Source organism: Babylonia areolata, chromosome 16 (assembly GCF_041734735.1).
Source record: "Babylonia areolata isolate BAREFJ2019XMU chromosome 16, ASM4173473v1, whole genome shotgun sequence".
Taxonomy (NCBI): Eukaryota; Metazoa; Mollusca; class Gastropoda; order Neogastropoda; family Buccinidae; genus Babylonia; species Babylonia areolata.
Window position 1 is genome coordinate 13989616 of NC_134891.1, and position 13770 is coordinate 14003385.

At 43.9% G+C, this 13770-nt stretch overlaps 1 protein-coding gene across 6 annotated transcripts in view; it reads right to left on the reverse strand.

The window, feature by feature from the left end:
- LOC143291179 (uncharacterized) overlaps positions 1-7293 on the reverse strand; it is a 73689-nt gene extending 66396 nt beyond the window's left edge. For 3 of the 6 annotated variants that reach the window (XR_013056482.1, XM_076600893.1, XM_076600896.1), the window contains exons 1-3: positions 6859-7194; positions 3216-3475; positions 467-750 (exon numbers count right to left, since the gene is read on the reverse strand). Coding sequence is in view for 5 of the 6 variants with exons in the window: in XM_076600893.1 (XP_076457008.1) it covers positions 467-750; positions 3216-3423 (492 nt within the window). In the remaining variant the exon portion in view is untranslated. The other 3 variants (XM_076600895.1, XM_076600894.1, XM_076600897.1) reach the window with 3 other exon arrangements.
- Positions 7294-13770: the final 6477 nt, after the last annotated feature.

Consider the following 13770-nt stretch of genomic DNA (forward strand, 5'->3'; position numbering starts at 1 on the left):
TAGAATGGAAGTAGCTTTCAACAGCTGCGCTTAGCATGTGTATTATATTGTATTGCATTGCATACTATGTCAGCCATAACAGATTTATCTCCATGGATTTGGGGTTTCTCTCCCCTGTGAGAGCGCTTCACCATATTCCTGAACCATCCTTTTTTTCTGTCTGCAAGTGTTAGTGTATACCATCTGAGTAGATTTTTTAACATTATTTTGCCAGGGCCCTTTGTTGCTGAGGATTCTAATACATGTGTAAAGTGCATGCTGCATACAGGATCTTGATCTATCATCTCATATGCAAGACTAGCACCCAGACCAACACTCAAGGTTAAGTGGAGAGGAGACTGAAAATCCTGATTTGTGCAGGACTGAACCCATAGACACTCACTTCCTAATCAGGCACATTACCACAAAGTCAGTGCTCCACAAGAACATTAACAGGTAAATCTATGATCATCTAGTCATTCCATACCATGCTGGATGACTGCACAGCAGCAGCTGTGACGTTGAATGCGTTCATCACCAGAGGTTCAAGTCCCGGCAGTGTAGCAACAAAGGGCACCCCCTGTGTGCTGGCAGCAGACAACGGCTGTGGCTGGCCAGGATACTGTGCCCCCAGACGACTTAAGTTCTGCCGTGCATCGTGTCCTGCCCAGGCTGTGTTGATGGACCCACCCACCACCCCTCTTCCTCGATCACCTCCCTGATCACAGGATGACCCCTGACCTCTTCCACCAGCTCCCCTGATGGCTCGACCTGTTTGCATTGGCGGACTTTTGAAAATTACCATTTGTATTAATCATTTTAAGACAGTGTTCCCAGGAAATCTACCATGTACATTAGTCATAAAACAATTAAAAAATACATTTAAAATAGGTAATTGAAATTTGATGAAACTGATCACAATGACAATAGGTCAAACCCTCCCCCCCATGACTTGTCTCAAGAGACCCATCATCCAGGTTATAAATGGTGGAACACAGAGACTCTAGGTTTGGGTTGGAAACATGAGGTGAAACCAACCCAGTCTTCTGGATTCAGCCACTGCAGGGTGGAGTGTGAGCCATAATGACTAGGTCAAGTCAAATCCCATGCTTCGAGCCCTAAAGGAGAAAGGAAAGTGAAGTAATCAGTATGGAGAGAGAAGAATACAGAAAAAAAATCTAAAATAAAAAAATGATTGAAATCAAACGTCAGAACTCAATGTAAACTATGTCAGTACTGATGCCAACAAGATCAAACACAGCTGCGTAAAAGTATGCATGCAACAAACAATGTTTAAAAGTTGTAAAAAGATTTAGGTGAGACAAAGCTAAAGCCTCGTAGTCTTGTAAGTCAACTATTGGTCAAAGACTTCACCGCTGAAGGCATGGTATTGTCCTGATTGGCTGAGCAGATGACACACCTGGCACTGGTGTATTGATACCGAGTTGGCCACAAAATCTGGCCAACTGAGCAAACCAATAGGCCTCGTTTGCATTAGTTTAACATAGGACAGTCTATGACACCAAATGAAGGCTTCAAGCTAGAGTAGTTGTTTTTTCTATGCCCACTTCTAACACAACCACAGCCCCTTCCTGCCAATGTACTTGGTAGGATTTAATCCTCATCAGGATAATCAGATTCACTTTGGATGATAAGATATCACTTTCATTTTTTACCACACTTTCTGTCGCTTTGTCAGCATTATGCAACAAATCAAACAAAATTCTAGCAACTTCTGCAATGTGATTCTAGCAGACATATTGACACACTCCAAAACTTCAATGTTGCTTTACAAAAATCAAAAAAAGTATCACATTTGAGCCAAAACTTGCTGAGAAAATGCCTCAAATACCATGCAAGGCAGTCGCCATTTGCCAACAAAGTTTTAGCTATCACATTACTTCTGATTATGCAATGACCCCTGAACCGTGGCTAAAACTGCAGTCAGGAGTAAAAAGACAATTAGTTTCAATACTACTGAATGAAATGAAGAAAAAAGAAGTATCTGAAAGAACTGTATACAGTGACTGTTTCCCTTCTGAAACGAAAAACAGAACCATCAGTCTGTTTCACACAAACCATATAACTGAACCAGAACATTTTTTTTCAACTTCCAGTGCACATAAACATATGTGGAGACAGGCGGTGAAGTGTTAGTGAAATTCACAACCCTGAAAGTGGCAGGAAGGCAGGCTGAAAAATCAGCTGGTTTGAATGTGAGTAACAATCTGAAAGCTTAATTTGTTTTACAATGACACTGTCTTGTAAGTATTCAGATCCAGTCACCCATCTAAACTGTTCATTATAAAGAGCTCTGTCCGCATTTACTGACCACAAGGCTCTCCAAGGTGCACAACAATGAATGCACTTCATACTGTTTCAAAGCCAATGGGATTATATTTTCAACAGTGTAATTCACCCTCTGAAACTTACTTAAGCTATGAACCACTCACAAGAAATCTCATGTTGAGTGTTTTTGTTATCCAGATGCTGCTGCATGACTGTCCATTCAAACCACAGAGCTGACATTACACAATAGCTTCTTTTTTAAATGTGGCAGACTCCGTTCTTTTCTGATGAAGACAGACCTATGCTGAAAATACACATGGTGATATTGCAAGAAAAAGCTCAAAATATTTTGGCAACAGCACCCTTTCCAGTTGGCATAATTTCTGGTTTGTCAGTGAGTGATCAATGTGTTGTTGTTATTCTTTTTCTTTGTTCGTGGGCTGCTACTTCCACATCTAACTTGTATACTTGTACAAGTGGGTTTTTACATGGACCGTTTTTACCCCGCAACCATACTCTATTTTTGGAGTAGTGCACCAAAACCTGGGATCAACCTCAGGTAACTTGGGCAAGAATATAGCGCTCTAACGATATGGCCACTGCACCCATCAATATCAGTGTATAAGATCCTGTAATCGAAGTCAGCATTTGGTAGGTTATGAAAACATAACATACTCAGCTAGTGCACCCCCTCACCCCACCCCCAAAGTGAATATAGCTGTGCACCCCCAAAGCGAATATTGCTGTCTACATGGTGGTGTTAACAGTATGGATACAAAAGAGCCCACATGTATATCATTTCAAGTGCTCACACACACACACACATACACACACACACACACAGACAAAATATTCTACAATGGGGTATCATATGGAAAATACACAAACAAAACATAAATCACAAACACACAGATGAGGAGAAGGAGAACACAACTTCTTTCACTGACCTCTCCCTCGTCCTTGACCTTGTTTTGGGCCTTGACTCTGACCCCATTTCGGATTCTGAGTCTGACCCTGGCCACGACCTTGTCCGTAAAACTGACCTTCATTTTGCTGCAGCCTCAGCTTCTTGGCATGGCCCTGACCAGAGAGATGCTGATGGAACTGAATGGAGGAATTCATAGACACCTGGCACACTTCACATTTCATTGCCATGGTGAAGGTAGATCACAGCAGCCAGTGCAGAAATATTGTGTGTGGAGCAGTCCTGCAAGAAGTGAATGAACCAAGGTCATACTTAATGTCTGTCGACATCCCTCTGTGCATTCCTTTCCCCAAAGTAATAACAATAATTTACAATTCAGGGTTCATAGAGATTTTTCATCAGAAAATTAAAAAACTGTTTAAAAACCCTAAAACCCCAAAAGGTACACACATGAAAAAATGTGACACTTGTGACACACTGCTGCTACACAATGGTAATATAAACAACCCAACCTCAAACATTTATTTTCTGGTTTACCTATTGTGTATGCGCACACTTCTGCGCATTCTCATTGTGTGTGTGTGTGTGTGTGTGTGTGTGTGTGTGTGTGTGTGTGCAATGCAATGTAGTCTTTCAGGCATGTACTTGTGCATGTACACATATGTGACTGGTGCATGCTTTGTGAAAGCAGTGTATCTTATAAAACTATTGATAATAAACAGGAGCCAAAAAGCTTAAAACAGAAAAAGAGAGAGGACAATTAACTGAGAGAAGTGTGAGAAATATTTCCCTGCAGTGGGTGCACAGAGATGCTAAGTGATTGTCAAAGGCAAAGCTCACTCTCTTGATTCTGAATGATGTCAAAGGCAAACCTCATCCTCTGATTCTGAATGTCTACATAGTACTTATTAAGCGATTTACAAACCTACCTTGTATGTGAGAAAAGAAAAGAACGAAAAATCATCTCCTCAGCAGCTATATAGTAAGTCTGTTTAAAAAAGAAATAAAAAAATAAAAAAAATAATGGTAAATGACCCTGCTCTCCCACCCCCTTTTTCCCCCCCACCAACATGTATCATAAAACACTGGTCAATGATCATGCATCTTTCTTGTCTTGTTTGAACTCCAACCCAGCTTCAACTGTTCTGATCCCCTTTTCCACACATTCTATTTGCTGAATGATGCTCAAAAGATAATTGAAAAATCCAATCAAATAAATGTGTAAAGACATTGTAATTTCTACATCGGCAACCTCTTTGCATGCATCACAATCATCTTTTTCCCCAAATGACAAAATGTCTTTTTGCAGATCAAGCAGAAGGCTTTCTGCTAATTTTTGACTCACTTGTGTAAACAAAGTGAGTCTATGTTTTAACCCGGTGTTCAGTTGTCTGTGTGTGTGTGTGTGTGTGTGTGTGTGTGTGTCCGTGTGTCTGTGTGTCCATGGTAAACTTTAACATTTGACATTTTCTCTGCAAATACTTTGTCAGTTGACACCAAATTTGGCATAAAAATAGGAAAAATTCAGTTCTTTCCAGTCATCTTGTTTAAAACAGTATTGCACCTCTGGGATGGGCACAAAAAAATAAAAAAAGAAGCCTAATTATATGCAAACTGCATTTACTGTTATATTTATATTTTTTGTATTCTCTAAACTTGGCACTTTGACCTCTTATTCTGAAACAACAACAAGAGAAGTCATTATTATCATTTTTTGTTCAAACAGGAACTTCTTTTGCTAAGCATGGAATTTTTATTTATTTTGCAAACGTTTGGTGCAGATAGTAAAAAAGGGAAATTACTCTGTGATTAATGCTAGGGGACTTAATTTATCACAAGTGAGTCTTGAAGGCCTTGCCTCTCTTGTCTTATCTTTTTGTAGTTATCTGGCACACTCATTTTGTACGATCATTTTGTTGTCATTCCTGGCAGTTGAACAATGAAAAGACAGTTCACTGACATTCAGGGCCACACACCCTTACATGCCTTCTGTCTGGTCTTTGACCTATCGGCTTACACTACTCTGCCTCTACCCCTCTTCTCAAAATATGAAAGTACCATGCCTTCACTGTCAGCCATGGTCATCTGCTCAAAAATGATGTCTGATTGGACAGATTAACCAAAGAAAGTGTCAAATGTTGCTGTCAGTTTTGTCATCGTCGTCATTATGAATTAACAGACATAGATCCCTCTTATCATATACTTGTACATAATGTATCTTTACAAGAAAGAAAAAACAGCACACACACACAGACTGTATTTATCAAAGCTCAGCAGTGAAATGTCCCACCTGAATTTAAATTTACAAGTAAAATGTTTCATAAAACCTATCCCGAAACAAATTGATATAATCTGACCGAAGTTGGAGTTCTCATGTTAGCAGCAGATGATTCTTGCAAGGGGCATAATGTTCCACTTACTGTCCCTTTTATCTTGTTTCCTGACTTCACATTTCTCCCCCAAAAATTACCAACAAACTCCCACTATTTTTTTTGTTTACCAACTCCAACCAAAATCATCGTATGTGACGATTACTGATGTCGTTCAATGACATTTTCGTTGGGAACTCCGCAAGACACTGAGCTTCATATCCATCGACGATCGACACCCAGGTTGCTGTTTGGCACAATTTAACTGGTCTGCCGAGGGATGTGCTATTAATTGATAGAGCAGATGGGGCGAAGTCCACTGGTGTGTTCGCATCTCCAGCAAGGTCATTCTGGCAACCGTTGCGGTCCCCAGGAATACACCCAACCAGCGCAGCCCTAGCCTTCAACTTCATTACTTTCCAACAGAAAAAAAAAGATGGGGGTGGGGGGCTTGCAGGTAGGCAGGGTGGGACTAAACAGGAAGTGTTGGGGTAAAGTGGAGGGAAGGGGGGTGTTAAAACTACTCTGTTGTGTCACAGGCAGGAGAACAGTTTGGATTTGAAGCAGTACAGCGACTCTGCTGTGACAACCTCCTGGGGCAGTGTGTTCCATTCCCGGATGGTGCAGGGGAAGAAAGACATGTCTGTACTGCCTCCTGAGAGAGATGTCATTGTTGCAGGTGTTTTTTCTGGAGTTCACCCTGCTGTCTGATGCCAGATGGTCTTGGTAGGCAGACTAATTTGATGGATAAGAGACCATGGTCACAATGGTGGAACTTGTAAAACATCTCCAGCCCAGGCGAGCTTTTTTTTCCATCTGACTAGTAATGTAGGGGGTACCAGGGAGCTAAGGATAGAGTTGACACATGACATCTGTTGATGTCAGTTAGTGACCATCTTGCTGCACGGCGCTGGACCTTTTTGATGGCCTGGGTGACTACAGGGATCCCACACTGACACAGTGTACTCAAGGATAGGTCGAACAACGGCTTTGTACAGTTTCCTTTGTCTTCTTGTTTCCTATCTTGAGGTAGCACCTAAGAAAGCCTGAATAGTTATTTACATTCAAAATAGTTGGGGGGTATAGCCCAGATAGGAGGCTATTGTATTTGTGCTAGGTTGTTTTTTTAATTTGTTACCCCTGAATCCTCAAAAATACCTGGAAATGGGGAGAGCACTTATCGTTCATCTTTTTTTTCTCTCTCTAACAAAGTTCGCTGCCACCTAACAACTTAAAAGGTGCATACCGGTTTTGACCAAAGACTTCACATCAAATTATTTCCGTAAACGTACTCACTGAGCAACAAACACGCATCATACTTTTGAGTTTTGGTTTCCATAATCGTCACTTGGAGACAATGACAGAAAATAGCAGACATCACTCATCAGCGAGACCATGCCGGAGAGACAAGACAGAGTCGACTTCAAACTTTTCAAGAGTTGGTCACAAGAGGCGTAAAAATCAAATTGATGATTGTGGCCGTCAACGCAGTGAAAGTGAAAGAGGCATGGAATGCGTTCCAGTCTAACTGACATGGATGCCTCCGATAAAATACATATTATGAACTATTTTGATTATCACACACGCACACACGCGCGCGCGCGCGCGCACGCAAATGAATTGAAAACCCGGTTTTCGGTCATGCTTACCTGATTGCTATTGTCTGTGTTTCCGGTTCCTTGCGAACAAGGGAGGTTACCACGTCGGTCCTCGCCCACGGACTTACGCAGGCCTTCGATTTATTGAAGTCCGCGGTCCTGTCCGGTGTCGCAAATATCTATATACTGAGTCATAGATTAAAAAAAAAATCTAGATACTGATAAATAATTGAATAATAATATGAATATCTTTAGATAATTGGTCCTGAGTTAGCCCGCTGGGTGTCGGCATGAGCGCCATTTCATGCGTTTTAGCCGTGATTTCAAAACCCGCAACGTCGGGTCGCCGAGAGGGTGATCATCGGATTCGAAGATAACCATGGCTTCAAGAATCAGATGGAAGATTGGTAGCTGTAGGTCCGAGTTGACTGATGAGGCCAATCCGGGCCCTGAAGGCTCGCCCACACTAAGATGTGGGACACGAGTGACCCGGGTGAGGTGCTCAGCAACAGTGTTGTGGCAGTGCTGGGATGCTGCTCGGGCTTTGCGCACAGAACGCTTTCGTTGCGCATCGGTCACGGTGATACACCTGGCTTCTGCACGGGCTCCTGTGGTGATCGTGCTGCGCCAAGCTGGACGGTCCAGACCAAGCGTTTCCCATATCAGTCAACTCAGTCAACTTTTTCTGCGTCATAGCAGCTGCACAGTAGGCAGTCGACTGTCTGGCATTCCGAGTCTGACCGTACTACACTGTGACCGTGCCGGCTGTCCAGCCCACTGAACCGGCTGGCTTGGGCTTCAGTTCTGCACCGGGAGGAGGGTGTAGATGCTGCCAGAGGGCAGCTCAGTTGTTCCCGAGGACTTCCATGTTGGCCCCGGCCGGGGGTTCTTGTCCTACGGCACTGACTGGCACTACAGCAGCCACCGATGTGAAGCCCGGTCTGCGGAGAAACTCAGGTAGAACCGCCGATTGAGCTGTTTAGTTCAGTTGGTGTTAGTGTCCGTGCTGTAGACAGTCCACTGAGGTCTCGCTGGCGTCAGTAAAGGAGGGTGGCGGTAAGGATCAGTGCACAGAGACCAGCCGCTTGGTGGTAGTGGCGCTGAGACTGACCTCTCCAGTCCGCCGCGGCTCCGCGACCCACAAGTTCTCACTCGAAGTCTCCCAAAGGTGGTGCTGAGCTTAACGATCCTGTTGTTGACCTCAGCGTCTATGCCCTTCACTGTGAGGCGCGGCTCCTGGTATCTATGTCTTTCCTCAGCGGGGCATGCTGGTACGTCACTTTCGCCGGGTCCATTTCACCGCACTGCATCTTCTGCTCTGTGCTGGCGTCAAGTTGAGTGCGCAGCCATCAGCAAACAAGAAGTCTCTGATTCCTGGGTTCACTGTATTTCGGTCATTTAAGCAAAAAGTGCATCTGTTTCAGGAACGTTTTTACAGAATCTTTTGCATTTGTGCGGCAGCTAAATTGCAAGCCAAATTGCAATTCAAATGTGACATTCCAATTCTAAATCTCAGTAGCCAAAGTTCTTTTTGTAGAACTGAATAATATTTGCATAACGTAAGCACACAACAGGCGACAATGATGCCTAATATGTTGCATATACATTGTAAACATCATGTGAACCCAAAGCGGAGGACCAATCCTGTTTGAAGCAGTCTAGAAGCCTTTGTTTAAATTCGGATAAAAACACTGTTATATCCCCCACACCTTGTGTTTCCCAACCAGATTTATACAAAATATTTTGCCGAACATCACAGGCCCACGTCACAGTTACACAGTTGTTCCTGGCAGAGATAAGATACGTTTTGCGGGGATATCTATTATCATCCATGGCCAGAATCCGAAGCCAGAATTCAGAATATTTTATGTTAGTATTTATCCAGAGAGGATATCTGCTCGTCTTACCATATATGACATCAGTGTCTCGGTGACTTAATTAGCACTTACGCCCAAAAATCTTTTCATAGCAGACCAATGAATTTGTTCAATAACACTTTGGTCACGAGCCAAACCCCACTGAGATTTCGGATCCGTATGACGAATCTGGTTGGAGTTGACAATCAAATAACTTTAAAAATGCACTACTGGTAGGATAATTTTCGCTCAGTAACAAACCACAACATTTCTATGATTGCTGAGATACCTTTCAGGTTTTTTGCTCGATCTGTAAGGTCGTTCATAGTGTAGGTAAAGGAAAGCCGACACCAAGGTAGGTATACTTGTAAATATTAACAATATCCAATACGTTATCACCAAAATATTAAATTTCATCACATGCAAGATACCCACCATTCCGAAAAACAACAATATTCAAGTTGGAGTTGTCAATATTTACTGTAAGTTCAAGCCGCTTGGAAGTATCACATAACACATTCAACTGGTTTGGAAGACCAATGACGGTGTCAGAAAAAAAAGCACATCATCAGCAAATAACAATATTAGCAATTCAGCAAAATCAGCTGCCGGACAACTGATTACCATGCATGTCTACCGTGTTCAATAGGACCTTTGGTCAATTCATTAATGATCGATTGTCACAGATACTGAAACAGATCAGTGAGGACAAGTGAAACTTTCGACTCAAGCGGCGTCCAACACATGCATTTGTTATATTTCTACGCACGCGCGCGCCGGCGTGCGTGCGTATGTGTGTGTGTGCGCCTGTGCGCTGTGTCAGTGTGTGTGTGTGTGTGTGTGTGTGTGTCAGTGTGTGTGTGTGCCAGGTGTGTGTGCTTGCTTCAGTTGCTTGCTTGCACCGACTCGCGGGATGTGAAAACTGAACTGGGTACGCGTGCATGAGCGTGCGCGTGGTCGTGGTCTGACATTAGTGATTAATGCTGACGGATCGTCGCATCAAGTGCTTAGAACATTGAACCAGCCAGCCTACCACCCACCCACTATTTCGCCCCACTTCGCAAGGGAGTCCCACGTAGCCAAAGGCAATGTTCAGTCTTCACATAGTGAATATCGACAATACACAGAAGAACGACCAGTATGAACAGATCAAAAACCAGCAAACCGCAAGTTAACACACAATCATGTCAAGCTTGGTTCAGCTCCACTACAGATATGAAATCGTCAGAAGGTCTAGTCATGCACCCGTTTCTTTTCAACCGTTGTAAACAATGCAGTGGGTTCTGCCACACATTTTGGAGGAAGGAGGAGGGGGTGGGGGGGGGGGGGGTGACGGGAAGCGAGTCGGCGGTGAGCGAGCAAGAGAGAGAGAGAGAGAGAGATACGGACAAGCCACGGCCCCTCATGTAGGGGTAGTATAAACAAACATTACAGATGTATGATTAAACAACGAGACACAATAACCAGCATTTATTATGCAAAAACAAACATGCAGTCACTCAAATGCAAATTGTGCTCCTAATTTTGAAAGCCTTGTATAGGATATTGCTAATAATTGCTTGACAACGGATTCCTTAGTAACGAGAGAGAGAGAGAGAGACGGGACTTTCTCCCTCCAGAGACAGCGCCCAGCCGACAACGATCGAACGGCCGCTCCTTGCAAATACCACAAACATCAGTTTCATGCAAGCTTCCAAAGCTTTGTCGTGAGGTCTACGCAACACTCTGGCTCGCCCACTTCTCTTGGGAACAGATCAATACCCGCCCTACTTGCATATTCATTGATGGCGCCCACCTCCTCCCTGCGAAACCTTTAGCCCACTCCCTAACAGCCTGCAAGTTATATGGTGTCACATGAGAACGAGTGTTCCCATGCCCAGATTATCCCGGGACACTCATACTGGGGCTGTTATTCACTTACGGATTTTCTAAAATGAAATACTACTGACTCAGTTGTATGCTGTCCCCACCCCCTAAATTACTGAACAACAAACAACCCCCACTCCTACACCCCAACAACAACAAAAACCAAAACAAACAAAAAACAAAAACAAAATGAAAGGCAAAAAAGGAAAGAGAAAAACAAAAACTGATAACATTCACAAAAGTTATCTGACTTAAATGGTGGAATGCGGCGGCGTTCTGGAATACATGACCTACATTCGGTTGTTGTTTTTTTTCTGTTTTTTTTTTATAAATCCGCCTAATACAGCTTTGGAAAATGAATGATTTGCTGTAAGCCCTTAGTCAAGAAAAGCTCTTTTTATCTTTTTTATTTATTTATTTATATACTATCTATCTGCGGCATTAAACACCATTGATAACATCTGCATACTTTTTTTGACCGACAGAAGAACTTTTCGGTATTCTATCTTTTAAACAGAACTGCCCATTACGCCTTCTGACATGTAGGACAACAACGGAGAACCGTTTCTCGTATCCTTTTTGGGCCAGTCTCCGTGAATGGTACCCCAGCAGGTGTGCTTCAGGGTCTTGATTTCTCCTTCGTGCACACCTCAGTGGTGTTTTTGGCCCTCCTCTCCTCTCTCGAACTTCTTGCTCTCTTCGCATAGCGTGTCTACTCTATTTCCACAGCCTTTACATGATGCTGGTCTCTGAGTTCTCTTGATTGCACTGGGCTAGTAGTTGTTGACTGAAGATGGCATTAAACCAGAAGATTTGCAGGATTCTTCAGAGGTTTTTCGTGTGTAAGCCTGACGATTTCGTTAGATCACTCTCACAGTCATCCTCCAGCATTCTGAGCCACAGGACAGTGTGGAAAGCAAACAACTCTGGTACATTCTCAGCTTGGTATTGGTTCTGTATTTGGGGATCTCTCTATACGTCGTCAGTTCAGCGGCCTTCTGAAGGCGATCCTGGCCTTGTTGTGACGGCTCTTGATGTCGCAGTCTGCTCCACCCAAGATAGCGTTTGGCATTGCTACCCAGGCAAACAAACTTTCCAGTTGTGGGTAGATCTATTCCGTATACTTGGATAGGTGAAGGGTTTGAATGTTCAGTGTTATCAACTCTGTTTTCTTCTGGCTGATCTTCAGGCATTTTTGCTGTGCAAAGTTGCTGAAACGGGTTGTCTTCTTCAGTCTTGCAATGTGACGTTGAGTGAGGGAGACCAGTGTCAGGTCGTCGGCAAAGTCCAGAACTGAGAGGAGAATCTATCTGATACCTCTTGGTTGATCTTCCGTTGTTGTTCAGTCTTTTGCCATGTTGAGGAGCAGTGCTGTCATTACGCATGCTTGCCTCACTACTGTCTTTACCTTGAAACTGTGTTCACTGTTTGGTCTGCTTTGCTTGTTAAGTTTATGACAAAATCTCCGGATGAGAATGATGACCTGCTGTGCGATCCCACATATAGGCTCAGGAGTATTTGCCATAGGCTTTCCCCGTAGGTGCTGTCAGGGGCTTTCTCGAAATCTACAAAGATGGTGTAGAGCTGTCTATGCCGCTCTGTTTACGGCTGCTCAACTTGATGATGATATGCAGAGTAAATATTCGTCACTTGATCAGAACATCCCCTTCCTTTCTGGAAACCTGCCTGATCGTTCCTTCGCTGTTTGTCTACTGTATCTGAAACGAGTTTCTTGAATCCAGCTTCAATCTGCTATGGCATTACACGGATGGTTTTGTCATGTTCTTGGACCTGTTTTGTCAGTGTGTTTTGTACACCGCCATCCTCTGTCAATGGACCCTCACGAGTAAGCTTGAAGATCTCGACTTTGCAGATGACATCGCCCTTCTGTCGCACTCTCAAGGACACATGCAAGACAAAACAGAGAGACTGAGCAACGTCGCCAGGACTACAGGATTGGAGATCAACGCAGGGAAAACAAAGAGCCTGCGGGTCAATGCCACTCAGGAAGCGCCCATCAATATCGACGGACAGGCCATAGAGGATGTTGACCACTTTATCTACCTGGGCAGCATTGTCAGTAAGACAGGAGGAGCTGATGAAGATGTAAAGACCAGGGTCAGCAAGGCGCGTCATGCTTTTGTCACCCTCAGACCAGTGTGGAGGAACGAAGACCTCACTGGGTCTGCACACCAAGCTAAGGCTGTTCAACACCAACGTCACGAGTCAAGTCCGTGTTATTGTACGGTTTGGAGACCTGGAGACGCACAAACAGCCCGGACAGCAAGTTGCAAGTCTTCATCAACTTCGCCAGATCCTGTGCATCAGATGGCCTGAGCGAATCACCAACGAGGAACTCATGCGCCGGGCGAAGCAAGACCAAATCACCAAGAATATCCAGATAAGGAAGGATGGACACACCCTGTGTAGAGGACAGGCCCACATTCCATGCCACGCTTTGGACTGGAACCCACAGAGGAAGCAGAAGAGGGGACGACCAGTCACCACCTGGAGAAGAACTCTACAGGCAGAACTCAAGTCCACCAACATGACCTGTGGTGAAGCCAAGAGAACAGCCCAAGACAGAGCGAGATGGAGATCTGCAGTGTGGGCCCTATGTTCTGACCAGAACGAAGAGGATTAATACTATAATATACATCCTCTGTCAGACATCCAGCTTTGCTATCCACCATTTATTTGACACACAGATACAAAAGTATGCTGAACCACAACAGTTTGACATGCTGATCTAATCATTGCAGAAATGTCTCCTAAGTGGACATGTAACAAACATGGCGGCAAAACGGATCAAAGTCCATATCCACCTGTTCTCAGATAGCCAGCTTTACGTGCCATATACTGTTGGTCGGGTAATCCGGTTGTTCGAC